The sequence below is a fragment of the Oxyura jamaicensis genome, chromosome 1 (genome assembly GCF_011077185.1).
Source record: "Oxyura jamaicensis isolate SHBP4307 breed ruddy duck chromosome 1, BPBGC_Ojam_1.0, whole genome shotgun sequence".
Taxonomy (NCBI): Eukaryota; Metazoa; Chordata; class Aves; order Anseriformes; family Anatidae; genus Oxyura; species Oxyura jamaicensis.
In genome coordinates this window covers 52,961,560-52,987,888 of record NC_048893.1, presented here as the reverse complement: position 1 = coordinate 52,987,888, position 26,329 = coordinate 52,961,560, and the positions used below count along the sequence as shown (strand labels likewise).

Genomic DNA, 26,329 nt, shown 5'->3' with positions numbered 1-26,329 from the left:
TTTTTTTTTTTTTTTTTTTTTTTTTTTTTTTTTTTTTTTTTTTGCGGTTCGGGTGCAGGCGCAGGCTCTATTTCTGGCACCGCTGCAAACTTCCTGCACGTCGCCGGGCAAAGCAGCTCGCACATCCCCACTTCTTGCCTCCTGCATTAGAAAAAAATAAATAAATAGAAATAAATAAAAAAAAAAATAAACAACAACAAGGAGCGCTCCTTCCCTCCGCTCGCACGGGGAGGGATGCTGCCGCACCGCCGGGCTGGGAAGGGGAGGGGGTGGACACCGGTTTGCGGGGCTGCTCCGTATCTCGGTGTGGGTTGGGGAAGCCCCCCCCGGGGGTGAAACTCCCCCCTCGGGGTCTCCTTTGTGCGGGGAAGGAGGCGGGGGGCGGCCCGGCCGCTGCCCCGGGGGGGGGGGAGGGGGGGGCGGTGGCAGCCGGGGGGGGCGGTCGGGCGCGCCGGGGGAGGAGACAGGCGGGGAGGGCGGCACAAAAGGGGCTGCAGCAGCCCGGCTCGGCTCGGCATCCCCGGCCCCAGCCGTTCTCCGCGGCCGGAGGGAGGAGAAGGAGGAGGTGGTGCCGGGCGTGCCGGGCCGCTCCGCTCCCGAGCAGGAGGAGGAGGAGGAGGAAGGCGGCGGGGGGCTGCGGGCTCGCCTCGCCCCGTTCCGCCGCGGCCGGCTCCGAGCCATGCCGGGGGGGCGGCGGAGGGGCCGGGGGCGAGCGGCAGCCTCGCCCCGCCGGGGGCCCGGCGGGCACCGACGCTGCGCCGGGCGGGGGTGAGTGAGCGGGGGCCTGGGGGACAAGGGAGGGAAGGGGGGAAAAAAGGGAGAGGGGGGGTCGGGGGGCGAGCACCCTCCCCGCTGAAGTTGCCCCGGGGCTGCGGGACCCCCCCCCCCCTCCACGGTTCCCCTTTCCCCGCAGCCGCCACCTGCGAGTTGTGGCTGCGGCGTCATGCCCTGCGGGCAGCGCCGGGGGGGGCTGCCCCCGCCGAGCCCCCCCTTCCTTCTCGTTATTTATTTATATTAGCGTTTATTTTTGCCTTTTTTTATCCCCCCCTTCTCATCGCCCTCCCCATAATCCCAGCATCCCCCGCTAGGGAGCAGCGGCGGCGGGGAGGAGGGAGGCGATGCCGCCGGCCCCCTGCCCGCAGCTGCCGGGGATGGAGGCAGCCTCCGGCCGGGGCACCGCAGCCCAGGCCCGGCCTGCCGGGGGGGGGACGACACGGGCTGGGGCTGCGTGCCAAGCCTGCAGCAAGCGAGGAGTAACAGGAGTGCGTGCGTGGGAGGGAAAACACACAGACAAATACAGCGTGTGGTCAGCATCCAACGGCCCTGCTCTGTCTCCCCCCTGCTCCTTTGCTTCAGACCCACGACGAGCCCCCCAAGATGAGAGCTGGCTGCAAAAGGATGTGGGCAGCCGAGTCCTCCCAGCTCGTGTTGGGTTGTTTGTGGGCTGGGAAGAGCTGCATGTCCCCGCTGGAGTGGCACGGGCTGGTGCAGCGCTGTCCTTGCGAGAGTTTTGCTCCCTGGGTGAGCGTGACAAGGGTGATGGGGAACGCGGCAGCTGCTGCGGCTCGGGACTTGCTCAGACAGCTCAGCAAGGGAGGGAGCAGGATGGAGAGAGGCACCTCTCGGTGCCTCATCCTGGGGTTTTCCTCCGGGGGGTTTCCACAGGCTGTGTTTCCATGAGCCTTGCCTGGGAGCACTGCTCCTTCCTGGCATTGAAGCTGGGGTCTTGAGCTTTTCTTCCACCCCAGGCAGCACTCAGGCCACAAGAGAAGCCTGTGCAGGCAGCTCGGTGTGGGTGCCGGGCACCTCCCCTCCCACAGAATGGCCCTCCAGTTAACGCCAAATCCCTCCCTTTGAGTGGGAAGTTCAAGCCCGAGAAAACACTCCGTGGCACGGCTGCTAACAAGTATGACTTGAGTCACCAGGAACCCCCAGCCCTGTGCAAACTGAATTTCAAATTCCCACCTACTCTTGTTCCTGCTTGCCCCATCCCAGCAGGATGTGAGTCAGCGGGGACTTTTCGGGCCCCCTTCTCAAAGAGCAGCTACTGTGACCTGTAGGTCCCACCCTCAGACGTGGTGTTCAAGTCCAGCTGGAGCCCATGGCTCCTGAATCACGTGCAAGTCCTGGTTGCTGCCAGCTCCTCCGAGAAGAGCTGAAATCACACAGGACTTACCATTGCTTGACCCTTGGACAGCAAAGAGCTGTCTCGGAGGGGAGGGAAAACCCAGGAGATTCCCACCCTCCAGCATGCCTCCAAAGCTCCCTGAGCACAGCCGTAGCACCTGGGCTGTATTTTCAGCCTCAGTAGTAGTGTTGGGAACATCATCCGAGAGAGAAGCAGTCCCGTGAGCTATTCCTGGGGAGCCTGCAGGCTCCCTGTAGCGATATACAGCAGGCTTTGAACGAAAGCCATCGCGAGCTGCCCAACAGGAGCAAAGCTGGGAGTCTGCCACTGCGTTGCCATAAAAGTCCCTCGTAGATTTATGGCCCTTGTACGCCCTCAGGTGATTTTGCAGCAGTGGTAAGCAATCCACTGCGAGGTACAGCATTCCCTCCCCGTGAGGACTCTCAGTTGTACCTGCACGGCTTGTTTATTAATGCCTTGGATACAGCAATTATATCCTTAGGAGAGGGGAGGGGTTTGGATTTGCTGCAGGTGCGCTTTCTTGCCTCGCTCCAAGTGCAGTTGCCCAGCTGCTGCCTCGCCTGCCTGCCTGCACACCTTTGCTCTGAGGTGCCCAGAGCTGGGGAGCCCGAACCAGATGGGGTTCGGGGCCTGAGCCGCGGCGTCCCTCTGTCCTTCCCTGCCGATGTCGGTAAGGCTGGGGAAAGAACGAGTTGGCTGTGCAGCATGCAAGGATTGCCTCAGCGAGGTGGTCAAGGAGAGGAGGTAGAAAATAGTTGGGTGTATTTGTGCTTCAGGAGATGGCCATGACTGTCATTGTTTATCTAGAGCACTCCTGCCCAACAGGGGATGGGAAGAGCTGTTCTGGGGGCTGCTCTGCTGTTGCAGAGCCCCCTTAACATACCCCAGGCGCACGGCCGCTGTCTTTGGCGAGTTTGCTTGGGGAACGTCCGCGTGAAGTTTGTGTGCTTGTGCGTTTCTCGTACTCCCCGTGTTTATCCTTCCCCTCCCGTTCCCACGCACAAGTGGTTGCATACGGCCTGGCTTCGTGGCCTGCCAGATGGGTGTCACATGCGTACTGTGCGTCTTCAAGGGACGGGCTTAGGTGGGTGTTTGCTAGGTGCAAGCGGTAACGCACGCGACTCCTGCTGGGTACGCTTACAAGAGAACACTCGCCCTTTTCTGGGGTTTATGGCTGCAGTAAACTTGGCATGTATAAGCAGCCGTGGGTGCAGGAGTCGGGAGCTGGTCGGGACAGCAGGTTTGGGTGTTATTGTGCGTGTTCAGTGCGTGAAGGACACCTTAGTTCAGACAAGTTCCCTCTCTGTCCCTCCCTTGCTTTGACCTGTCAGCAAGCAGAGATAAGCTCTCTCTCATGGCGGGGTTTGTAGCTGAGTTTTCAGAGTGTTGTGTCTGAGCTTCCTCCTGTCTTGAGAACAGCATCTTTAGGGTGCACCTGCTATCAAAAATTGATGTCTTTGTTGTTTTTTCCCCCCACTCGTGCACTGGATCGTAAGGGTGGAGGAAGGAAGAGTGAATTTGGTGATGGACAGATGGGGCGAGCTGAGCCAGCATTCATTTCTAAAGGCTGCTTAGGTTTTAGGTGGGGTTACTTGCTCTAAAATGAGCCCTTTGTACATTGTTGGAATCTGTGACCCAATCAGTGGGACGTAGCCGGAGGAGGTGGTGCTAACGAAGGCTGGTACAGCTGACAATAACTCAGGCAGAGAGGGCTGCGGGGGGGGTGCTGGCTGGCACAAGAGAGAGGCCTTCACATCCTTAGGTCAATGTAAGGTGCTCAGAAGGGCTGGTTTGAGTTACCAGCCCTGACTGGAGAGGCAAGAGTGTGGCTAGTTGTCACCAGCTGCTTTTCCCTACTGTCACCCATCAGTTGTGCGGCGAAGTCAGGCCACGCTGTATTTAACCTGATGACAGGATGGCATCTCGTGGTACTCCAATGAAGCTTAACAGTGGGTCTGAAATCTAGGGGAGGCAGTGCGATGCAGGGGTAACGTGGGGTGCATCCTAGGAATGCCGAGTGTTTCCAGCCTGGATGCTCTCGGGGAGGTGGTGACACATCTGCAGCGCACGTGTGGGCCGTGCTGTCAGGTCTGTGCTGCAGGCTGGCCGTGAGGAGCCTGAGCAGAGCTGCGTGGCGGCGCTAAACCTGGATTGTGAGTGGTTCTGGGTCAGGTTTGGGGTGCTTGGGCAGTTCGGGGAGTGTGCGGCTGGGACTGGGCTGTGCTGCAGTAGCAGGGCTGCAGGGGGTGCCAGGACCAGGTGCTTCTCCCAGGGATCGGGGCAGAGCTGCAGGCAGAGATGCTGAGCTCCCCCTCCTCCTGGAAGAGGCAGGAAGAGATGCTGTGTGTCAGAGCAGTGGTGTAGGCTGTGCGAGAGCACCCCGTGCCTGCATCCCTCTGAAATGGACTCTGGCTGCAGCTCTCAGGAAGAGAAGCACGGTTTCTTCACCTTCCTCTGCTGATTTCTTTGCGCTCCCTGCAGTGCAAACCCTTTACTTTCCCCAGGCTGCTTCTGAGCACGGCAGGTACCTCCAAATGCCTGGACCAGGGTGGATATGTTGTTGTGCTCAGAAACTTGCCTGGTAGAGCTGACCGGCGAAAGGGAGTGCAGCTCTGAGCTCTCACCAGGCGGGCTGCAGGAAGAAAAAGCACGAAGGGAACTGGCTGCCTTACAGAAAAACAAGGGCTTGTTCTTGAGCCGTGATTTAGGAAGTGATTATTCTCGGCTTGAGGATAGCAGCAGTCACCTGAGCTGCTTGCTGTGGGGGCCTCAGCCTTTCATACCAAGATAACACCCCCCTGCAGTTGAATAGGCAGCTTGATGAGCTCGGTTAACATTTCCTGTTTCCCCAGCTAAGGGAGTGCCCGGGCCAGTGTCTGAATAGGCTTTTTGCAAAAATCCTCCGTGACTGGGGTGTGTGACCAAACCGAGCTCTGCCAGAAGTCTCTAAAGCGAAACCTGCAAGCAGTGGGAGAGGTGGATGTGACCGTCCAGAGGGGGGAGAGGCAGTGGGGGCAGCTCCTCTTGCTGAGGATCATCTCGGTGCATTGCCTTTTATTAAAAGGTTTTCTTCCAAGAGCTTTGAAGCAACCTGCTAAGCTTCTCTTAATTAAGCAAGCCCGTTAGCTGGAGGTAGAGAAGCGTTGTTCCCCTTTCCCACACAGGGAAATTGAGGCAAGGAGCAAGGCTGGGGTGTGCCCAGAGCAGCACAGGCAGGGGCTGAGCACGAGAGCGATGACCAAAGCGTGGCACTTCTTGTCCTTGCTTTGCTGCCGGCCATCTCAGAAATCCTGAAGGATACCCACGGGCTGGGTGCGGGCCCTGAGGGGTTATTGATAACTTGTAGTCGCTGCTTGCACCCTGCTGACCTCCTCATCACAGCTATCACCTCCTTGATCTGCTGCCTAATCTATAATCCCAGCACCCTGCCATTTTTCCTTGGTGTGCAAATCCTTGCAGATTGGGCCAGGGTCAGTGAGCATAATCAGACTTTGTCATCCCTGTAAGGATTTGGGGTCATATTTGTCTCGGGGTGTTGCCTTGTGTGTGTTTTGCATGCAACCAAAGCCTCAGCAAGCGGGTTTGAAGCACATTGAGAGACCTAATGCAAATCAAACCCACTGCATAACGTCTTCGGCAACTGTGAAACCTGTGATCTAAGCGCAGGTATCTGCCGCGCTGACTTTATCTGCGTTAGGATCCCCTGTTTCGACACTCAGATACTGGAACCGCACAGAAAGCAATTGAGACAGCGTGGCAAACAGGCAGGAAGGGGAGTCTCTCTCCCAGATGCCGAGCCCTTTAAGAGAGAAGGGGAAGGTAAGCCGGAGCCCTGAGGTTTTAAGCGGGTTGTGCTGAGGCTGAAGAGAGGGCTATGGCAGTGCTTTTGGTTCCTCCTCTGCCAGAAGGAAGGCTTCTAGCTGGGCACCGGGGAAAAGGAGGAGGACAGAGGCCCGTGCAGACCAAGCATGTTGGGCACGGATGCATCTTGGAGCCTGTGGGAGCTGGAAGAGGTAGGGGTTGCCCACGGAGGGCTGGAGGTGGACGGTGCTGCGTACCGGGGGTCCCGAGCTCACAGAAGTGGCTGCACGGGGTAAATCAGGAGAGCCCGGAGTGATCGGCACGCAGTTATCAATGTCCCCACTGCCACTGGGGAAACCTCGGTGGCCCTGTTTTTCTCAGGGAGGCAGCATCTCCCTCGGGCAAAAAGAGCGGGGCAGAAAAGCAGGGAGGGGATTCCATCTTTCGGCTCAGCCTTCCCCACGCGTTGTTTGTGCTAGCTAAACTGTTTCCTCTTTGCTGCCTCCGGAGCATGTTCAGTTCCCTCTTCACCTGCCACAGCAGTCCCCTCTCTGCCTTGCTGTGCCAACGCTGCATGGGCACGATGCGTGCAGGCAAGTGGCACGGCGCAGCCTGCCCTGGAGGGGACACGAGCTGCTGCTTTTCCCTCGGGGCCGTGCGAGGTCTCTGGAGAAGAGGTGGCTCAAAGGAATTGCTGTTTCCCCATCGGCCCGGTGTCCCCAGATACCTCCCGTCGTGCTGTTTGGTGCAGGCCTGACCGTAAGCGAGCGGCCGCTGTGTTCTGGTAGATGGGCTGTTGGCACGGAGCCCCCGTGGCCTTGAAATCCCTGTGTAGCAGCAACTTTTGGAGCAAGGGTTGACCACACCTGCGTTCAGCCTGGCCGGGGGGGACGATGGGATTGCTTTTGCATAATTTAGTAGTCTCTTGAATTATTTATAGTGCAGTTGTGCTCTGGAACAGAGTCTTCTTGCTTCCCGTGAGCACTGGGGGGGAGGGAAGGGGAGCTTGTCAGGCATCCAGGTTCGCTCACTTTGCGATCAGGAAGTGCTGCGGGTTTCCTTTCTGCCCATGTTTGTCTGCCTTTGTGCAGCTGAACCGCCTTGTAGATGTTTCTGTTGAAAACAACAAAAAAATAAAAATGCCGATTTGGTTTCTGCACCGTTCAGGTGTGTTCTGCTGAGCATCTCTGTGGCTGGGGCTTCCTGAGTTCAGAGTGCTGCCTTTGCAGCAAGGAGATGATGTCAAGCTGGAGACGGTGAATCTAGTCCTTGGATTTGGTCCCTGACTCAATTACAGGGCTGTGCAATGGATCTAGGGCAGGGATCATCAGCACTGCGCTCTGAAATATTCAGAGGCTTGGATGCTTTTGGTTTTTGAAGGCCCATGTTGTCCTGCCAAAGTGATTTTTTTTTTTTTTTTTGCTTTGGCATGACGCGGCACATCGGATGTTACAAGAGAACATCAGGACCTGTGGACTTGGAAGACAAGGTGATTGAGCAGCAGCCTGTACAAACTGCTGAAATTCCCATCACTTCTCAGTTATTAAACCCTAAAGAGCAACCAATTGAGGGCAGTGGGGGATTGGGGTGTGTTCTTTTTTTTTTTTTCAGGCTCTTGCAGCAGGGGAGCATCACGAAGATGAATTGCTGCATGTACCACATGCACTTCATCCCCTTTGGCCCTCTGCCTTGAGGTGGCAGGTTGCTGTGCCGTGCAGGTGGGATAATCCTGCTCCTGCTTAGGTGGTCCTGGTGACTGGAACGTGGCTGTGGTCTGCTCTGCATTGCACATCCTTCCTCTTCACCTCTGACTCTCATGGGGGTGTTTATACAGTAACTTTTAGTGCCTTCCTCTTCTCCTTCATTGCTGGCGTGGCCGGGCAGCTGATTTGTCAGAAACAGAGTTCAAGATAAATGTTTGTGTTATTGAAGACCTGAAAGGGGAGGGAAAGGGAAAGGAACTTGGCCTGTAATCAAGAGGTGGTGGCAGTAAACCGCATGGTCTGTCCTTCTGTTGAACAGAAATGCTTGGCTTCCCTGTTTTTATCCGCATGCTGTTGGTTTGTGGCCCCAACATTTGGGAGAAGTTGGACATGTAATCACCAGAGGTCCCTCAGCCAGGCTGTGCTGTCCCACCTGACCGTGGCCGGGTTCTCAGCCTGAAACAAAACCCTTTCTTTCATTACACGGCTTTACCTCCTGTCGGGGAAGCTGGCAGCTGGCTAAATGCAAAAATTCCTCCTCGTCTCTCCCTGAGAAGTAAGGCAATGTTAGGGAAGAGTGGGAAAAGAGGGGGTATCGAGGTCTGTGTCATGCCCAGGATGACCTGCTCTCAGTCCTGGGCGCTTGGCTTAATCTGGAGATCAGGGCACTGCTTTGCCTAGTGAAAGGGGATGTTTGCACAGAAGAAGTAAACATATTGTTGAGACCCAGGCCTGCTGCAATGCCTGTAAACAAGATCCAGCCATCTGTGGGAAGCAGAAAAGAGATTTATGTGACCCTCAGTTAAGTGCATTAGGAGGCTTTTGATTTCATTCTGGGAAACTGCCCCTGTTCGTGGTGCCATATGCCTGTTACCGACACAGAGCCGCTACCGAAGATTTGATTCGTGTGGGTTTAATCCGAGGGGCTGCGATGCTGCAATCAGGAGGATTACATAAGCAGGGGGCTGTGGCTGCACGCCGGAGCCCAAGGTGCTCTGCAGAGCCCCGTGCCCTTTGCCCGCTCCAGCGGTGGGTGTCTGGGTTGGTTCGCTTCTGCCTTGGGGGAAGGTGCTGAAGAGCTCCCTGCCTATCAGCGCTTCCCTTCCGAAAATAATAACCAAGTGAAGCGGCAGCGGGAGATCCAGGCGGCACTGTGTCGAGGTCTTGCCTAAGTCTTGAAAGAGGAAATGAAGAACAAAGGCAGAAGAGACAAATAAATAAGGGGTCTGTTCTTGGTCCAAGAAAAATTCCCATGGGTTGGTGTAACGTTCTCGGGAAGATGCAATGCTCCCAGGGCTGGGGTTGGTTTTTGTGAAATAAAATGAAAGGGGAAGAGAAGGGGGGGAGATGGGGGGGGGAAGGAAAGAGAAGCACCTTAGGGAAACCTCTCAGCATGGAGCCAGGTTTCTCTGGCTGTTCCCGGTGAAGAGGGGTTAATGCTTTTTGTGTGGGGTTGGCTGGTCACCAGGCATTCAGAGAAGAGGGGGACCCGGGGGCTGCCAAGCAGGACCCCTGTGGCCTGAAAGAAGGGGAGGAGGGGAAGGAGGAGTCTGGGAATGCTCTTCCAAACAGTAATAGATGGGCTACTGTGGGAAAATGAGCGCACTGCCAAACCCCAAGTGGTTGGTGATGGATGGGGGAGGAAAGAGGGCGGGAATGGAGGGCCAGCTCTTCGCTGTGGCCGCCAGGATCTCGCTGCTACTCCATGGCCTCTCTTTATTTATTGTCTTTCTGGGGCTTAATTATTCCCCTCCTTGACCGAACTTGAAGAGCTTTTATCCCGGGGATGCACAAACAACTGCCACCCATTCCAAAATAGCTGGAGGCAGCGTGGTTTCTGTCTGTGTCTGTGTGCTCTGCCCATCACTGTGGCATCAAGTGCTTCTTGCTTCATTCCTTCCTTAGCTGCCTCCCTCCAGCCTGCAGGAGATCTAAATCACCCTCCTTTGGTCTGCTCAACCTGCACCTCCCAGATCCTCGGGCTGTCACCCAGTCCCCAGGAGCTCTCCTGCTTTTCTTTGCTCGCTTGCATGGTCTGGTGCATGTCTGCTATGTGCCCTCAGCCTCAGCTCCGAGTTTAATCTCGGCTGCTCATTTTGGTGCTGTTCTCAGGATTCTTGACTTGTATCCCGCCTGCTTGACATATGTGGACTGCCTGCCAGGGTCTGCTTTGAAAGCAGTTGTCTGCTGCTTCTTCCAGATCCCTCCCTGAGATGTTCTTCTTTCCTGATGCTGCCAGGAGAAGTCATCTAGCTCGTGGCAGTTGAATGGGAGCTTCATTGGAGACTTGGTTAGATGAACCATGCTTTAAAAATGTCCCGATTCTCTAAGTGTCTGAGGATGTAACTATATGATATGACAGTTTTGGTGAGATGTGAACTGCTGAAATCATTTAGGAAGTTTCTGCTGGTTAACTGCTTGTTCCCATCCCTAGGCACTTCTCTAAGTTTATTTTTAACTTAGATTGGCTGCTGATTTGGGCTTACAATGCTAACTTTGATACGATTATACTGACAACTGAATGGTGGTGAGCTGCAATGGTGGTGAGTGAGGGGAGAGAACCTATGAAACCACGGCCTATGTTTCCACCCACATCACTTGCTCTCTGAAAGCATGATTTTTCTTTATCCTCTGACAAAATGGTTGTGTCCTGCCCCGCTCTGCAAGACACTGAAACTAGCTGGGAGTTCTTGAATACTTCTTGGATTATCCCGTGGACTGTCTGAAGACGTAAGCTGCAGTGGTGTAGTCTCATCCCAGTTTCCTTTTGTATTCCGTGTCTCATGATGGAGCATTCCTTCCTTCTAAGACACAAGTCAAAAAGCAACAGAACCAGCGAGCTCCGTTTTGCGTTGCTATAATCACTGAACACTTGAAGCAGCAGGACTGTTTGGCTGGGGGAAAGGCCTCCCATCCTTGGAGGGTTTGTGAAGGTGCATGCATGTGTCTAGGCACCATAGAGTGCAGTGAGCAACCCCTCAGATCACCCTCTGATGTCCCGAGACCCAGTCTCAGGGCCAAGAGGTGATGCAATTTCCAGAGCCATTGCAGCGCTCTTCAGGGAACTGGGTGTTTTGAGGAGGCAGTAAGCGGGGTTGAGGAAGAGTCCTTCCAGGATATCAGGTGTAAGTGAAGGAGAAAAGAGGATAGAAGTGCTATTTTTCCTTTAGTGCATAGAGTCCTTAAGCCTAGCGGTGCTAAGACATTAAAATTGTGGCTTCTGAGAGCATCTGAAGGATCGGAGTGTACTGAGGCATCTCTAGAACCATGGGAATTCCTATGGTGGGACTGGCCTTGGATGGGGAGAGATTAGTTACAAGGGAGCCTGGTACAGCTGAAGGACACTAAGAAGAATATTTGTTAGATTCCAGCAGAGTTAGAAATCCAGCTTGAAGTTTCCATTTACATGCGGTACTATACCCTTGTGATGTCCAAGTACTTCTTGGATAAAATTAAGTTGGTGTCTCATAGGCCCTTCTTGGATTTCAGCAGAGTTTTCTAGTCTTCTCTGAGCAGATCTTCTTTTAAACCGGGGGCTGGAGAATTATATAATTATGCTGCTATTAGTATTATGGTAGTTACAGTAAGAACAATCTGTTCAAGTGAAGGGATTTATAATGGACTCCAAAGATGTTCAGATGTTGGCTTATTCTGGTGACTTCTGGGTGATCAGTCTTGAGACAGCACACCATCAGCAAAGATCACTTCATTGCCAGGTCTCACGTGCTCTATAGTGAAGGTTAAGAGCTGCGTCGTCATGGAGCAGGTACCTATCTTGCTGTGGTTGGAGATGTGGCATCTAAAATAACAAAGGCTTAGTCCACTGAAGAGCTGGCCAAGATACCTCTTGAGAACAGTCAAAGCAGTCAAAGCTCCTGGAAGGTGTGGAATCCAAAAGTGTTATTCCTCTAGGAGGTGAAGAGGTGGGCGGACATGGTACTTTGAGGAGGGGGGGGAAAAAAAAAAAAAAACGGGGCAAAAAAGCTGAGGCATCTGCACTGCATCCACATTAGTTTCAGTATTTAGCAGACCCAAGCTTTTGGCTTGGAGCACTTCTTTTTCCTACAAAAGTGCATAGGGAAGGAGACATTTTTCTTTCTTTGACCACAGGTGATGCTGGTCAGCTGAGGCATTGCTAGGCCTTGGACACAAACCTGATGCTTGTAGTTGACATGATATATGCCATGTGTCCCTCTCAGTGGGAAGGGGAAGGCAATGCTTTGGTTTCTCGGTTGTGCTCTGGCCAGCCTCAGCATGGCCTTGTGTAGATTCACCCTTTTAGTTTTTTTTTCTTCATCCAGATTTCTTCCTGGCTTGATGACACCCATTGGTGAGTGGATGGCAGCTCTGGAAGTCATCCGGATGCTATGGCCACACCTGGTTGAGAGCAGTCACGTTATGTCTCCCCTTGCCCCCTTGTTGAAAGGGGGAGAAGATGCTTAAGACAGAGCCTGGCTCTCCCTTTGCCTGACCTTACCTGAAGGGTAATTGTACTGGATGTCTTGCTCCAGCTGATTGTGCTGGCAGTGAGTCAGTGGCACCTTGTGGTTGATTGCCTCAAAGCTGCAAAGGAAATGCATAGCATGAAGTATTGCTGTTTTGCATTGGTGCTGCGGGCAGTAACTCATAATGAAGGTGGTGGAAGAATAATGCCTTCCCTTCCTGAAATTTGGATGGAAATGTATGTGGACCTGCCTGTATTCTAACCACCCTGTACTGTGACCCTCCCAGAACTTCCTGCTAACATCCTCATAGCTTGCAGTCTCTGAAAATCCTTCACGTGAGAGAAGTGCTGAGCACTACCGATGTTCTGGTACATCCTGCTTCTCTCCAATTTCTGTGCTGTTCAGCTTTGTAGGATAACTTTCTCTTCTTATACTTAAGCAAATTAAAGTTGTGCTGTCCTAGAGCTAATTACTATTTGTTTACAAATTAAATGTAGTTTAAATATTTTTTTCTTACTTCTGTGGGTGTTTGCAGATCAAAAGTAATTAGAGATTTTGGTGTGTTTTGAGATACTGTGACCTTGATGTATGATGTGATTCCTGCGTCCCGTGAATGGGAGATAGACCTGTCACTAAAAAGTGAAGAATCCGTTCATATTTGTCCATAGCTAGAGCAGAGAGACAGCTTGGCCCTCAGTGTGAGGTAGAGGATGGAGATCGTGCTGGATTTTATTCTGGAAGTGATTCTGATTTGAGTCATTGCATTGTGTTGAAGTGTCTGAGTGATGGGCAAATATGATACTGAATGGGTCTTAAGGGATAACTCCAGGCAGAGGATATGGGCATTTCTGTACTGGGGGGGGACACGACTAAAAGTTTCTGCTGTGACTTGTCTTCATAAGCAGCTTTTTCCCCTGTCACTACAGGAGAGGTCCTGAGAGTCTCAAGTCCTGTGCCCTAGCATGCCAGAGGCTGGGGTATCATGCATCCAGCGGCCTGTTGCATGGCCTCTTGCCAGTGTCCTCCAGAAGAGAACATTAGGGTGGGTGACTTGCCAGCTCTTAGCTGTGCATATCTTTTCTCTCCTGCTCCTTAAAATCAGGATATGATTTCAGGATGGTATAAATTAACAGGTCACTTGATATAACGACGAAGTAAAACTGTAACAGGTGCCTGGGAATAACTCATGTGCACAACTTCTAGCTATCTATATTCTTTGAAAGCCATTCGCCTGCATGGCAGAGACATACCTTCTTCAAGCAAGGAAATATCAAGGGTGGTCCCTTACAAAAAGAAGCTTTAGGCTTCTCTTGCTGAGGCTGAATGTTGCTGAAGTTGTTTATAATTGCATGTTCCCTAAAGAGCTTTGTCTTAAAGGAGCTGACTGTCCACGCTGCTCCTGACTTTGTCTTCTACTTGAACATAAAACCAACGGGGGGGGGGGGGGGGGGGAAGCTTTAAACCTGACAGCAACTTGATCTCTCTCCCTGAGATCAACTTTACTCTTTTTCTCTCCTCATTCAAAATTGTCATAAGGGAAATCTCTTCTTGCTGTTTTCTGTGTTCCTGGTAACTGATGGCTGCTTTGTGACAGAGCAGCTGGGGTTTCTTATGACAAGCTGAGATGTCTCCCTGACTGGTACCTCCTTTCTCATTTCAGCCACATATAAATGTTCTGGATGGGGAAGGTGGGTAATAACGTTTTCCTCCCCTGCTGGCCTTTGTCTCCAATTAGCCACCACTCAAAGATACATCTTTCGCTGCAATGCTGATCGGAGCATATGGGAAGGGATACGTGACTGATTTTTAACATCTCAGCCCACCCAAGGCTGGATGAGCTCTCTCTCCACTCCCTGACAGAGGAATCCGTGGCATGTGAGAATGGAGGTGGGTCCCGGGGAAGAGGTTTTGAAGAGGACACAGCTTCTTTGCTTCCCTCCTTCTAGGAGGGGGATAGGAAGCGGGTTCATGTTCCCACTCCCTAACAAAGGCAACCGAGCAGTGCAAACTGCCTCCTGGGAAATGTCGGCAGCAAAACAGCAGAGGGTACTGCAGGGCCAGCTTGCTTTGGCAGAGCTGCAGGGGAGGGCTGTGCGCACCATCCCGGCTCTCCCAGACGCAGACTGCAATAGCAGGGAGACAACGCAGCCGTGCACGGGCTGAGTTTCGCTGGTGGGTGAAGAGCTGCAGAGCCGTGAGCTGAGCCTGACAGATAGTGATGTATGCAAATGTCAAGTGAGGAAAACATGCTTTACTTCCTAAAAGCGTGCATCCTGCTATGTTGACATGGCACACCGGATCCCAGAAAGCAAAGAGGTTTGTTAAATGCCGGGAGTTAGAACCTCTGTCTGGGATTTCCTGTGGCGTGCGGAGCATCGCAGCCATCTGGGAAGAAGATGGAGACCTGCCGTGTTTGATTCCCTCAGCGCTGGTCCAGCCCAGAGGATGCTGGCTGCCATGCATCTGTGTGTCCCACAGGAACTGGAGTGAAGCCGGCACTAACTGGCAGCCACTGGGATTGCCTTAATGGAGCAGGCCAGCTCTTCTTGCCTGAGCCTCAGCAACATGATGTCTTGAGGTAATGCCTCAGAGGAAGCACAGGATACCCAATCGGAGAGAACTGCACTAATGTACCAGCAAGGGATGTCTTCTCCTAGCAGCATCTGCTCACTTAGTCTTTTCAGCTTCTTCCCCACACCTCGGGACAGCAAAATTGGTGATGTGCAAGGAAGAGGTGCTGGATGCTCCTTGACTCTGTGAGTGATCTCACTGCTCCAGAAAGACAACTGAGCCTTGAAAAGAAAAATACCCTGGGCACAATTAAATGGTCTTGTGGGGTGTCTGCAGCCTCAGTTCACCCCCTTGAAGAATGCCTGACAGCGAGCACAAGCTTTGAACAAGGGAACAGCCAGGCCCTCCGTGGCTGGGCCACCACAGAGGTGGCTGCCCAGGAGCTGGGCTGTGGTGGGTGGGTGCGGGAGGTAGTGAGGATTTGCCCCAGTGGGACCCCGTGAGGAGAGGCACCATTTCTTCCTCCTGCCCCAGGCCTCACAAGATGGTTTCCTGGGGTGCAGCAAGCCAGGATCCTGCCCTTCAGCCACCCTGTGCTGTGTCGAAATCTATCAGAAGCCATAACAAACATTAAGAAATAGCAAAGCTGTAACTTTTGTGCAGGCTTCAGGCTTGCATTTCCCACTCTCACACTGAAACAACCACGTTAACATGGGAGTCCTCATGCCACTGCCTAAGCACGGGGCGGCACCAGTGAATGGCCTTTTCGCACTAAAAAAGCAACTGTGAAGTATCTAGAAAGGCTTGCTGCTGAGCTGAAAGGTATCAATATGGACAACCCCTCTATCAAAGTCTATGTTGGAGCCCTTGGTTGGGAGCCCAGATATGTTTTCCTTTGGGCAGTTGCCATTTGTCTAATTTATGGCTTTTCACTTCAGCATTAAATTCTCCCCAAGTTAATCAGTAAACGCGCCTTGCTGTACTTCACTTGCTCCCCTTGCACACAGCAGGAGCGGGCCAGGCACTTCTCCCCACCATTCCCACCCAGGACACATGTGGGCTGTAGGGAGTCCCAGAGGGGGCAAGGGGAGCACCCTGGCTTAGGGCTGGGTGCTTGGTCTGCCTCTGGGTGCCATGCAGGGTTTGTAAGTGATGGCATGGAGTATGGTGTACACATCGTGTGGACCTTTGGCCTTGGAAGGAGGTGCTGAGGTGTGCGTGTGGGCGCAGGACTGTGGTGGGGAACTGCTGTAGAGGAGCACGTCATATTGAAGAATGACTGGTGGGTTTTCTGGGTATGGAGGGAGCTTTGCCTGCCTCCACATAGGGAGTTTCGTGCTTCTGAGGGGCTTCTGAGGGGAGAGGTAGCCTCTGCTTTGCGTAGGGCATTTAGGTTGCCTTGTTCTCCTGCCTTGTTCTCCTGCCTGTCTTCATCCCAGCCTTCCCTAAACAGCAGAATGCAAATGCCTTTCCTTGTTCTCCGTGGTGAACTATTGAGTGAGGTTATTTTTTTCCTTTTTCTTTTTTTTTTTGTAATTTTTCTGAATTGTCGTATTCAATCATTTTTCTGCCTGACAGCAGCTCCACACTCGCGGCATGGGCTGGAGGAAGGGAGGTGGTGTAGGGAGAGGATGAAGGTTGTATTTCTTGCTGTTCAAAGGGCTGAGCACCACTGGCTTCTTGCTGGCTTGACATGGATCAATCATGATAGCACTGTATTACCAGCAGAGACAGTGAGGTGTTTTTTTATAGCCTCCTTGATCCAGATGCAGAAAAACTTACCATCTGGCCCATCGAAAATGAAAAGCAAAGGGAGACATCTGGAGACGTAGTGGACTTGAGAAAGGAGAGGAGAGTAAAAGCGACAATCCTTTATTTTTTTTCCCTTCTCTGTTCCCTATATGGACTCAGCTAGCATTTCCTAGGAACAAGGATTTTTTAGGGTGTGTGTTGTGAGCAAACATTGGAGAGGTCTGGCGAGTGTAGGTGTTTTCCTGGTCTTGGCAGCCTGGCTAATGATCTTAGTCCCTTGAGACAGCCTCTCTTATGCTGGCTGAGTTTCAACTGTGTTACCCTCTACTCCCTCTCATCCCTTTTGCTCTCTGCTCTCTCTTTATCTTCCCCTGACCTTCTGGTGATCGAAGGCCTGAGAAGGCCTGCATTTGTTTCTGTCAATGAACCGGGACAAATCTGCCAAGTGTGGTGAGTTCACTAGATTGTGAATTCTTGTTTTCCTGAATTTCCTGTCTCTCTACCCCATCACCAGCACCTTTCCTGTCTTTATGATATTATAGGACTGTAACCGATCTAGAAGAGACTCAACTTGGCATAACTCAGACAAGGCAAGAGGCCCACTGAAGTTGGCAGAGGGAGGGGGGAGATGTTTTGTATTTGCTTTCTGTCATCCCCAACCTGTCTTACTATGAATGATAAACATTTTGCACCCCGGTAACTACTGACCATGACTTTCCTTTTTGTGGCTTTTCCACAGGATGAAGATGAGACGCCATAAGCTCTTTCTGACTCTCTGCATGGCTGGTCTCTGCCTCATCTCCTTCTTGCACTTCCTGAAGGCCCTTTCCTATGTCACCTTCCCCCGGGACCTGGCTTCACTTAGTCCCAACCTTGTCTCCAGCTTCTTCTGGAACAATGCCCCCGTCACGCCTCAGGTTAGCCCTGAGCCAGGGGGCGCAGAGCTGCTCCGCACACCCCTGTACTCCCACTCGCCCTTGCTCCAGCCCCTGCCTCCCAGCAGAGCCAGTGAAGAGCTGCACAAGGCCAACTTTGTGCTGCCAGAAGACACAACAGAATACTTTGTCCGCACCAAAGCCGGCGGCGTCTGCTTTAAACCAGGCACCAAGGTGTTGGAGAAGCCACCCACGGGAGGGCGGCCGGAGGAGCGAGCGGATGGCGTGGCCTCGGGGCGGCCCGCTCGCAAGCCACTAAGCTCCCAGACCAAGAGGCGCAAGTGGGTGGAGTGTATGTGCTTGCCGGGCTGGCATGGCCCCAGCTGTGGTGTTCCCACCGTGGTCCAGTACTCCAACCTGCCCACCAAGGACCGCCTGGTGCCGCGGGAGACCCCCCGGCGGGTCATCAACGCTATCAACATCAACCATGAGTTTGACCTGCTGGACGTCCGCTTCCACGAGCTGGGAGACGTGGTGGACGTCTTTGTGGTGTGCGAGTCGAACTTCACGGCCTACGGAGAGCCGCGGCCCCTCAAGTTCCGCGAGATGCTCCTCAATGGCTCCTACGACTACATCCGCCACAAGGTGCTCTACGTCTTCCTGGACCACTTCCCCGCCGGTGGCCGCCAGGATGGCTGGATCGCTGACGATTACCTGCGCACCTTTCTCACCCGGGACGGCGTCTCTCGCCTCCGCAACCTGCGCCCAGATGATGTCTTCATCATTGATGATGCCGATGAGATCCCAGCCCGTGATGGTGTCCTCTTCCTCAAGCTCTATGACGGCTGGACGGAGCCCTTTGCCTTTCACATGCGCAAGTCTCTCTATGGCTTCTTCTGGAAGCAACCAGGCACCTTGGAGGTGGTCTCAGGCTGCACTATGGGGATGCTGCAGGCTGTCTACGCTACTGACGGCATCCGTCTGCGGCGCCGCGAATACTACACCATGCCTGGCTTTCGGCAGTATGAGAACAGTACAGGACACATCCTGGTGCAGTGGTCGCTGGGCAGCCCCCTCCACTTTGCTGGCTGGCACTGCTCCTGGTGTTTCACCCCAGAAGGGATCTACTTCAAACTGGTGTCAGCCCAGAATGGGGACTTCCCCCGCTGGGGTGACTACGAGGATAAACGAGACCTCAATTATATCCGGGAGCTGATCCGGACTGGTGGGTGGTTTGATGGTACTACGCAGGAGTATCCCCCTGCTGACCCTAAGGAGCACATGTATGCTCCCAAGTATCTGCTCAAGAACTACCAGCGATTCCACTACTTGTTGGAGAACCCGTACCGAAAAGCGGAGGGGGCTGGGTGAGACCACTGGGACTCATGTGGGAAATCAGAACTTTACAACAAAGGGAAAGAGTCGGGTGTCTTTTGTCTGTTTCTTTTTTTTTTTTTTATATTCCAGGTGGGGTGTGCCATTTCTCCATGGTCTCTGCTCTCCCTTCCTCCCTTCTCCCTGGGGTAATGCCTGGGGACACAAATTCCTCGGTCAGCTGAAGGGAGGCCTGGGCAGGAGGAGGGGAGAGGTGCAGGACCTACCCTGACAGTAGCATAAAGATTTCCCTTCATCTCCTGGACCCTTCCTGCTGGCTGGGGAGAATCTCTGCATCCAGCTGGTGGGTTTTCCTCCAGGGGAGGCTGGGGAGGTCTGCTGGGGAGAGAGGGCAGCTGTTCCCATCCATCCTCGTTTGCTGTGGATCGGAGCAAGCACAGATGTGAGTTTGGGCTATTCAGTGAGCGTGTGAGTCAGCAGGCACAAACTGATGTGAGTGGTCATGTGTGTAGGTGTGTGTCACAGGCATTTTTTTGGATGAGTGAATGTGCAAAAGCATCTCAATATGCATTTATTTTTTTATATACCTCTATATTCAAAGTACTTGGGGGAAGGTGAAACCTTTGCTTCCACGGTGTTCTCCCCAGTACACAGCCTCCTCCCACAAACTTAATGCGTCTGTCCTGGGCTGTGTCTTGGCCTGATGCTTTGCCAGTCCTGGAGCAAGCAGGCAAGCAGATGGGAAGCAGAGGAGAAAGCTGACCTTTTTTTTTTTTTTAACTCCTTTTTCACCCCTGCCCACTCAACGCTGCACTGGCTTGGCCAACTGGAGCTGAAGCATCTTCCCTGCCGTATGTGCTTCTTTCGGGGCTGGGATAAGCTGCAGGGGATTAAATCAGATGGTGGGAGTGTATGTTTACAAGTGCATGGTTTCCTATGTGCATGAGTGCTAACATGCATGGTTTTGGTATGCACGTGGATGTTTGTTACCAGTATTGGGAGGGAAGGGGGCATAGGCTGGGCTTGGGTGTGTATGTTTTCAGGAAATGGTGAGATCCATAAGCTGTGATCTGTCTTGGCATGGATGACATTTTGGGGAATGCATAGGAGAGGTTCAGGGAGAGCATCATCTCCGCATAACAGAGTGTGACACACAGAACTGTTGTGTGTCTCTTCAGCTGCCTCCGTAGCCTGTTGCAGGGCTGCTGTTTACACATGCTGGCTATCCCTTCTTGCCATGGGGGAAAGGAGAGGAGAAGGGCAAAGCTGAGTCAGCGATGGGTGTTGTGGGGAAACACAAAGCATGTCAAAGCATGGGACCCACCTGCCTGCTCTTAAGTTGAGAGGGAACTCACAGAGAAAGGGGCCATGGGCAGACTCCCCCTGGGGCCAAAAAAAACTGTTCTGGGATAATCACGTAATCCAGACAGCATGTGTAGCCCACACTTCCAGGCTGGGCCATGCAAATGAGAGGGGACGTAGGGTGATGTTACTTGCAGCTGGTGGGCCCGTGTCCACACGGAGCTTGCCACTGAAGGGTCTGGCCTGTCGCTGTATTGGATTGATTCAGCTCATTGGGGAGGCAGATTGGCGTTTCCACCCTTACCACCCTTCCTTAGCAGATGGCTTGACATGGTGCCCAGAGCCTGGTCTGCAGTAGGAAGAGGGTGAAAACCATGAACGTGCTCTGTTAGCCTTACAGTGGAAATATTGGCTCATCTTCCAAGCAAAGAAGTGAGGATCGTGTGGAGGAGGAGAATGTTGTCATAAGGACGAGTGACCCTGACATCAGGACAGCTGTGCTGAAGCAGGGGGGTTTCCATTGCCATTAATTCACTCCATCAGGGCTATATTTTCTTGTTGTCCAGCCTGTTTCGTTCCTTTTGCTTAAATTCTGACTTTGCATCTCTCTCTCCCTCCTATTCCCTTCTGTAGAGAAGGGAAAAACATGTACAAAAATATCTTGATTCCCTAAGAAGACTGAGATTGGAACAGAAAGATGATGAGTATCTTTTTCTGATCAAACTGAGGCGGAGTTCATCTTAGTTCGTTCCCCATCTCATGTGCCATAATGCCCCTTTAGAAGAACTGAGGGATCCTCTTTTTGTTTGCTTGGCTTTTAATATCACTGCTCTCACTTCTGGCAAGTGTCTAATCTTCTGCACCTCCTAATCTTCTACAGTAGGAGCAGCCTCTCCCTTGGTACCAGCCCTTCCTGTGTACATGGACTTCCCTGGGGATTTTTTAGTGCATCGCAAGGGATGTTTTCATTGCTGGGGTAAGGCCCTTGTCTCTTAGGAGCATCAGATAATCCCACAGCTGCAATATCTGGATCTCCGATCTCCTATTCCCAAAGTACTGCCTGTTCCACTCCTTCCCCTCTCCTCCACTATTTGTTCCATCATTCCCCTTGTGGGGGAAGAGAAGGTCCTGCTGGAACGGGGTGAGAGCAGCGCTGAGGCTCTTCTGTGTGACTGGCCCTGTCCACCCCCTGTAATTCTTCACTTATTCTTAGGAAATTAAATTTAAAACAGGCTTCTGTTGTGGAGGGAGGAAGGGACTTTACAGCTGAGATGCATTTTTTTTTTTCCTCTTTCTCAAGAATTGTTTAAACATTTTTTGATTTAAGGCCAACCCAGTTAATGTTCCTGTTGTTTCTGCAAACTCTCTGTTTATTATCCTGAGGGAGTTAAAGTGCTTGGGATTAAAAATCCTCCGTCGCCTCCCTTGAGGGATGGGGACTGGTGAGCTGACTCTTGCACAGCGATTTCCCAAGGTGGTGGCTTGCCCTCTGCACAGCTTTGCCTGGGGCATTGCTTGGGCTCTCCACGGCCGCTGTGCGGGGCAGCCACTGAGCCTGAACCAGGCACTGAAGTTTGAGAAGGGAAGGACTAAAAAATCCCGGCCTGCCTGGGAGCTGGTTGTTGTATCCAGTACCCAGCAAGGGGTGGGCAGAAGAAACGAGGTGGTTTTGTGCCTGCGTGGTTGGTAGGAAGGATAGACGCGTTCAAGTCCGGTCTCGCTGTTGCTTTCTCTGATCCCCGTGTCCTGCTGAGCTGTTTGCTGTTGTGCGGCCTGTTCTTCGTGCCTCAGTGGCAGACAAACGAAGGGGACCTCGTGGCCTCCAGCTAATGCACGAGTCAGGCTGGGGGAAGTGCCGGTGCAGAACGGGTATCGGTTCCCCCAGTGACTCTTTTTGGTGTCCTCGTGGGATGGCGGTGTCTTCTCCCCTCCCGAATGCCCCCCGGGCTCTGTCCCTGTCCCCCTGCTCCTGCCAGCAATCTCTGCGGCTGCTACGCCTCTGCACTGTGAAGCCCCGTGTCTGGAGTCACCCCTCGTCCTGTGAGCGATCACTGGTGGTGAAGAGGGGAGGGATAGCTCGTCCTGGCTGACCCCAAGCCTCGGTGAAAAAAGGAGGGAAGTGAGGGGTAGAATGGATCCCGAATCCCTCTGTTGTTGTTTACCCCACCCACCAAAAAAAATACGTATATCCCTTATGGTTTCTAAGGCATTGGATAAACTTGCTCATCTTATGGAAAGAGAGGGGGAGCTGGAGGTCAGGGGATTTCAGGAGGGGCTCCAATCCAGCACCAAGAAAGGAGAGCTGTTTCTGATGCAATACACTGACATTTAAGGCTTCGGGGACTACAGATAATGGTTTAAAAAAGGGAACTGAAATACTCTGAAACTGAGAATTCAAACCACTGTTGTTTTTTTTTTCCTTCCTGTGAGGAGGATGATGCAGTATCATCCTGGAGGTGGCCCAGCAGCACTCCCGAGGCTGGGGTCCACCTGGACCTACTGGTGGTGTTGCCACTGGGGTGGCCCCAGAACACCCTCTTTTGGCAAAAGAACGCGTGGACTTGCCAAAAAAAAAAAAAAAAAAAAAAAAGAGGAAAAAAAAAAGAGCACCTGCAAAGCTCCTGTCCACTCTGTAATTTATAACAGCAAGTAATAATGAACTTTTTGTAAGGATAAATCAAATGTACATTCTGAAATCATTTTCTCTGTAAATGGTTGGATTTCATTTCACCCTTAAAGGGATGCTTAAAAGGAGGACAAAATAAAAATTAAAAAAAATAAAAAAAAAAAGCAAAGTATGAAAGGAAACCAAGGTGTGTGTGTAGCAGCTTTTATTTCTGATTGCCTGGCAGAGGAGGGGGGATGCTGGAAAACGGAGTGATGGAGGTTGCTCCTGAACTTGTGTGCCCAAATCTGGCCTCTTCTTCTGCATGAGCACACACAGAGGGATGGGAGGGGGGAGCAGAGCATCTGCCCAGTGCCTTTTGGCAGAGCTGGTGGCTGTGGGAGCCGGCATGGCTTGCAAATGGTCCCTTACCACCGTCTCCTCCCTGTTGCATCCACTCTTCCAAATCCAGCTGTGGAAACCCTGGCGCCCCAACTGAACCCTCCCCACTGCAGAAACGTTTCTCTGGCGGCTGACTTTCTGCACGGTGTGTGGAAGAACATGACCTCCTTGTTTTAGCTTATTTTTAAACCCACCTAATGTAATTTTGGCTGTTCCCATTATTCCATATCAAAGCCCCATCCTGAATCCTCCTGAGCACCCGGTCTCAGCCCTATCATTGGCAAGGGCCATTCACGAGCTCACGTGCAGTCTACAGCTACTTCATCTTTGCGTGTTTTTAAGTGACTTGTGCTTCAGGTTCATTCCCGGTCCCATTTAGAAATTGCGACAGTAATCATTATAGGTTAGTTTCCTTATAGTACTTAGAGTGAGCCCATTCCCTCTTCTTTTTTCACTTCCACGGCAGTCTGATGCTTTCACTTTTCCCCTTCTGGGAGGCTTTCCATCACACTAGTTTTGTTGTCCGCACGCAATGCCTTTCTGCTGCTTCTGCCCCCCTTTCTGCAGCAGAGAGCCTGAAATGAACGTGCTACTCAAAATGCACAATTAAAATTTCCTATGAAGAAATTTATAGCGTTCTTACTGATTGCCTTATTTGTGCACTCTAATAGGGCATAATCTAAAAATAGATGATCCCTGAAATGTCTGTGAACTTGCAGTTTTTCAGAAGGGGAAGACAAGTCTGCAAGCCTGGGCCGGTGGCGATGTAGCAAGACGGTTTAAGAAATGAGGGTTGACTTGGTCAAAGGTTCCCACTTGTATTCTTCTTGCCTCCAGTACCAAATCTCTCACTGACATTTATATTATTTTAAGAAGCAATGTAAATGACATTTCTTCGGTTTCCTACAAGGTTTTAAAAGAAGGCATTGACAGAAATCAAGACCTTTCTCCCCAGAAAGCACCGGTTTCTGCCGCGTGAGCTGGAAGAGCCTGCGTGAGCGAGGCATTAACTCTTCCATGAACCGGTCCACAGTGGGGACCCTCGTTTGCAGGAGCAGTGCTGACAATCGGCTGGGCACGGGGGCACGTGGCTCCCCCGCAAGCTTTGTACACCCTCCTACAGAGTCATCCCCCTGCATCCCTCAGGACACGTGGAAATGGGGTTGGGTTCAAGCAGCGTGCACCCTGGTTCTGGATACGCAGCCTGAAGTGCTGTATCGAGCCAGGAATGTGCAGCGCACGTGACGCCGAGCAAGCCCTGCGTGTTTTACAGGATTTCAGCGCCCTGACAGATGTTGTACGGGGAGAGAGACGCACCGTGGAGGGGCTCTGATGCAACCTGCCTGGAAATGAGCTGCTCCCCAAATTCTCGCCGCGTGTCAGGGATGCCCAGCGCCTACGGCGGGCGCCGTGCGGAGCTGCTCGGCGGGGAGGCGTGCTGCGGCAGTCCCTCCGTCTGGCTGGCTCCCGATCGATGCCTGCAGCAGAGGTTTGCTGATCGGGGGGACAGACAAGCTGTTTCTAAACACCAGGGTGCTTAGAAACAAAATGACTTCAATATAAACTTACAGCATCACTGAAAGAGCTGGAAAGGGGATACCAATGCCTGGCTCACTGGCTGTTTGTTTTTGTTGCTTGGATACATTTGTTCCCTGTGTAAGGGCAAAGCTTAATATGCTGTTTAACAGGGACAGTTAATTTTTAATTATTAGTCTGCTTCTTTTTTTTTTTTTTTTTCCTAAGCCTGTGTTAGCAGCTGAGCTGGGGCCGCAGCCGGGTCTCATCAGCCAACCTTCAGCCGGGAGCAAGCATTGCAGGGCTTTGCTCTGTCCCTGCAAAACAGCCTCCAAGGAGCTGAGCAAAACTGTCCCGTCCACGGAAAGGGCTCCGGGTCCCTGAAGCAAGAGGCTGACACGAGGGCTGTAAGCTGCTGGGGAGAGGAGAGGAGCCTGGCTGCGGGCCAGGCTGCCACGGGCTTCGCCTTTGTGGCATCTGCAGGGAGAAACACGGCAGTGAAAGGGGAAAAGGATCAGCCCCTTCCAGCAAATGTTTGGGCCATTACTGTAAGCATCTCTGAGAACTCCAAACACAGACATTTACTTGGAATTGAGGAAAATTGGGAATCTTGACATTTTGAACGTTTCTTTTTTTTTCTTTTTTTTTTTTCTTTTTTTTTTTTTTTTTTAAGCAAAGTGAAGAAATTTGTCCTTACTGTTTTTTGAAATAGTTATGTAAAAAAAACGCAAATCTTTCAAGGCCATATCACTCCTCGCCCTGCCAAATGAAATAAAAAATAAAAACCCATTGTTTTACTTCTGCTTATGTTTCCTGTGCCTTATGGCTTGAACCATGAATCCCTTGGCTGAAATCCATTCCAGTAACAATTTAATTTGGGAGCCACGCTTCACCTTTCTAAAAATAAGGAAAACTGAGAAGAGCAGCTAAGCTGTGACGAATAAAGATATAAAATAATATTCTCCAGGATCTCAAATTAAAGAAACTATGTTGCTCAGGGAATGCATAAAATCAAACATTACAAGCCTGCATCGTTGCAGCAAGCTCTTTCCTGGCATTTTAGCCCTATTCTACAGTCTGGACCTTTTCCAAAGAGAGAGCAACAAATCATCAGTCATATCTTTTTTTTTTTTTTTTTTTTTTCCCCAGACACTTACTAAGAACCAGGCACACATGCAAAAATAAAGGAATGTAGAAAACATCCACCCACTTCTGTTTGGTTGTCAGTGTTTTTAAAGCATTTGGCTCAAGCCGTTGCCCAGAACTGGACGTCAGACTACTGCAAAACCCAAACCAGATAAATGTCCCTAAAAGGGACAGAAATAAATCTAAGGACGTGGGAGCTAATGGGACAAAATGTATATTAGGTGCCTGAACTTAAAGAAAGGAGACAAGCAGAGCGGAACAGCAGCATTGCCCTTCTCTGGCTGTGCATACATGTGGCAGTCCAGGGCAGCCCATGCTCACTTGAACGAGCCAAACCCCCACAATTGTGCTGGGAGGACCTCACTGCAGCATGCATCAGGTTGAAGGGTGCAGAAAGGCTGGGGTCAGTGTGTGCAGCCCCGCTTGGGGTCAATGCCAGCGGCTGCGAGATCGCCACGGATGCTGCCAGTGCAGAAAGCCCGCGAGGCTGTCAGACTAAAGCAAAATTGTACAGCTTACAGCGCTCACAAAAGCAAAATCTCCGAACAGCTCCGGAAACCTGCTGCAGCACACAGCTGGTGCATGGCAAAATAATTGGGAGAAAAATCCTGCTAGCCAGGGAATTAAAAAAAAAAAAAAAAAGGGCCCAGCAAACCCTGCCGCGGGGAAATGCGGCTAAAGGAACACAAGTCATGCTGAGCTTAGAACAAAGGTATGCATGGACCAATTGTAAAAATATTCCAGCAGCATTTTTAACTTGTTAGGTTAAAACCGAGCCTCCTCAGCCA

General features: G+C 52.0%; 1 protein-coding gene and 1 long non-coding RNA gene across 5 annotated transcripts in view; one reads left to right on the top strand and one right to left on the bottom strand.

Moving 5' to 3' along the window:
• Nucleotides 1-424, bottom strand: LOC118173955. The gene is made up of 2 exons (XR_004754470.1): nt 227-424; nt 1-141 (listed from the first exon to the last, which is right to left on the bottom strand). It is a non-coding gene; the product is annotated as an uncharacterized LOC118173955 (long non-coding RNA).
• The window catches only part of MGAT3 (beta-1,4-mannosyl-glycoprotein 4-beta-N-acetylglucosaminyltransferase), a 23,030-nt gene extending 3,060 nt beyond the window's left edge, over nt 1-19,970 (top strand). Inside the window, exons 1-2 of one of the 4 annotated variants that reach the window (XM_035338902.1) lie at nt 477-768; nt 17,101-19,970. In XM_035338902.1, coding sequence (XP_035194793.1) covers nt 680-768; nt 17,101-18,607 — 1,596 coding nt within the window. In that variant the 5' untranslated portion in view covers nt 477-679 and the 3' untranslated portion in view covers nt 18,608-19,970. Of the gene's footprint in view, nt 1-476; nt 769-2,670; nt 2,820-5,919; nt 6,163-17,100 lie in introns of those variants that run through there. The other 3 variants (XM_035338916.1, XM_035338910.1, XM_035338923.1) reach the window with 3 other exon arrangements.
• Nucleotides 19,971-26,329: the final 6,359 nt, after the last annotated feature.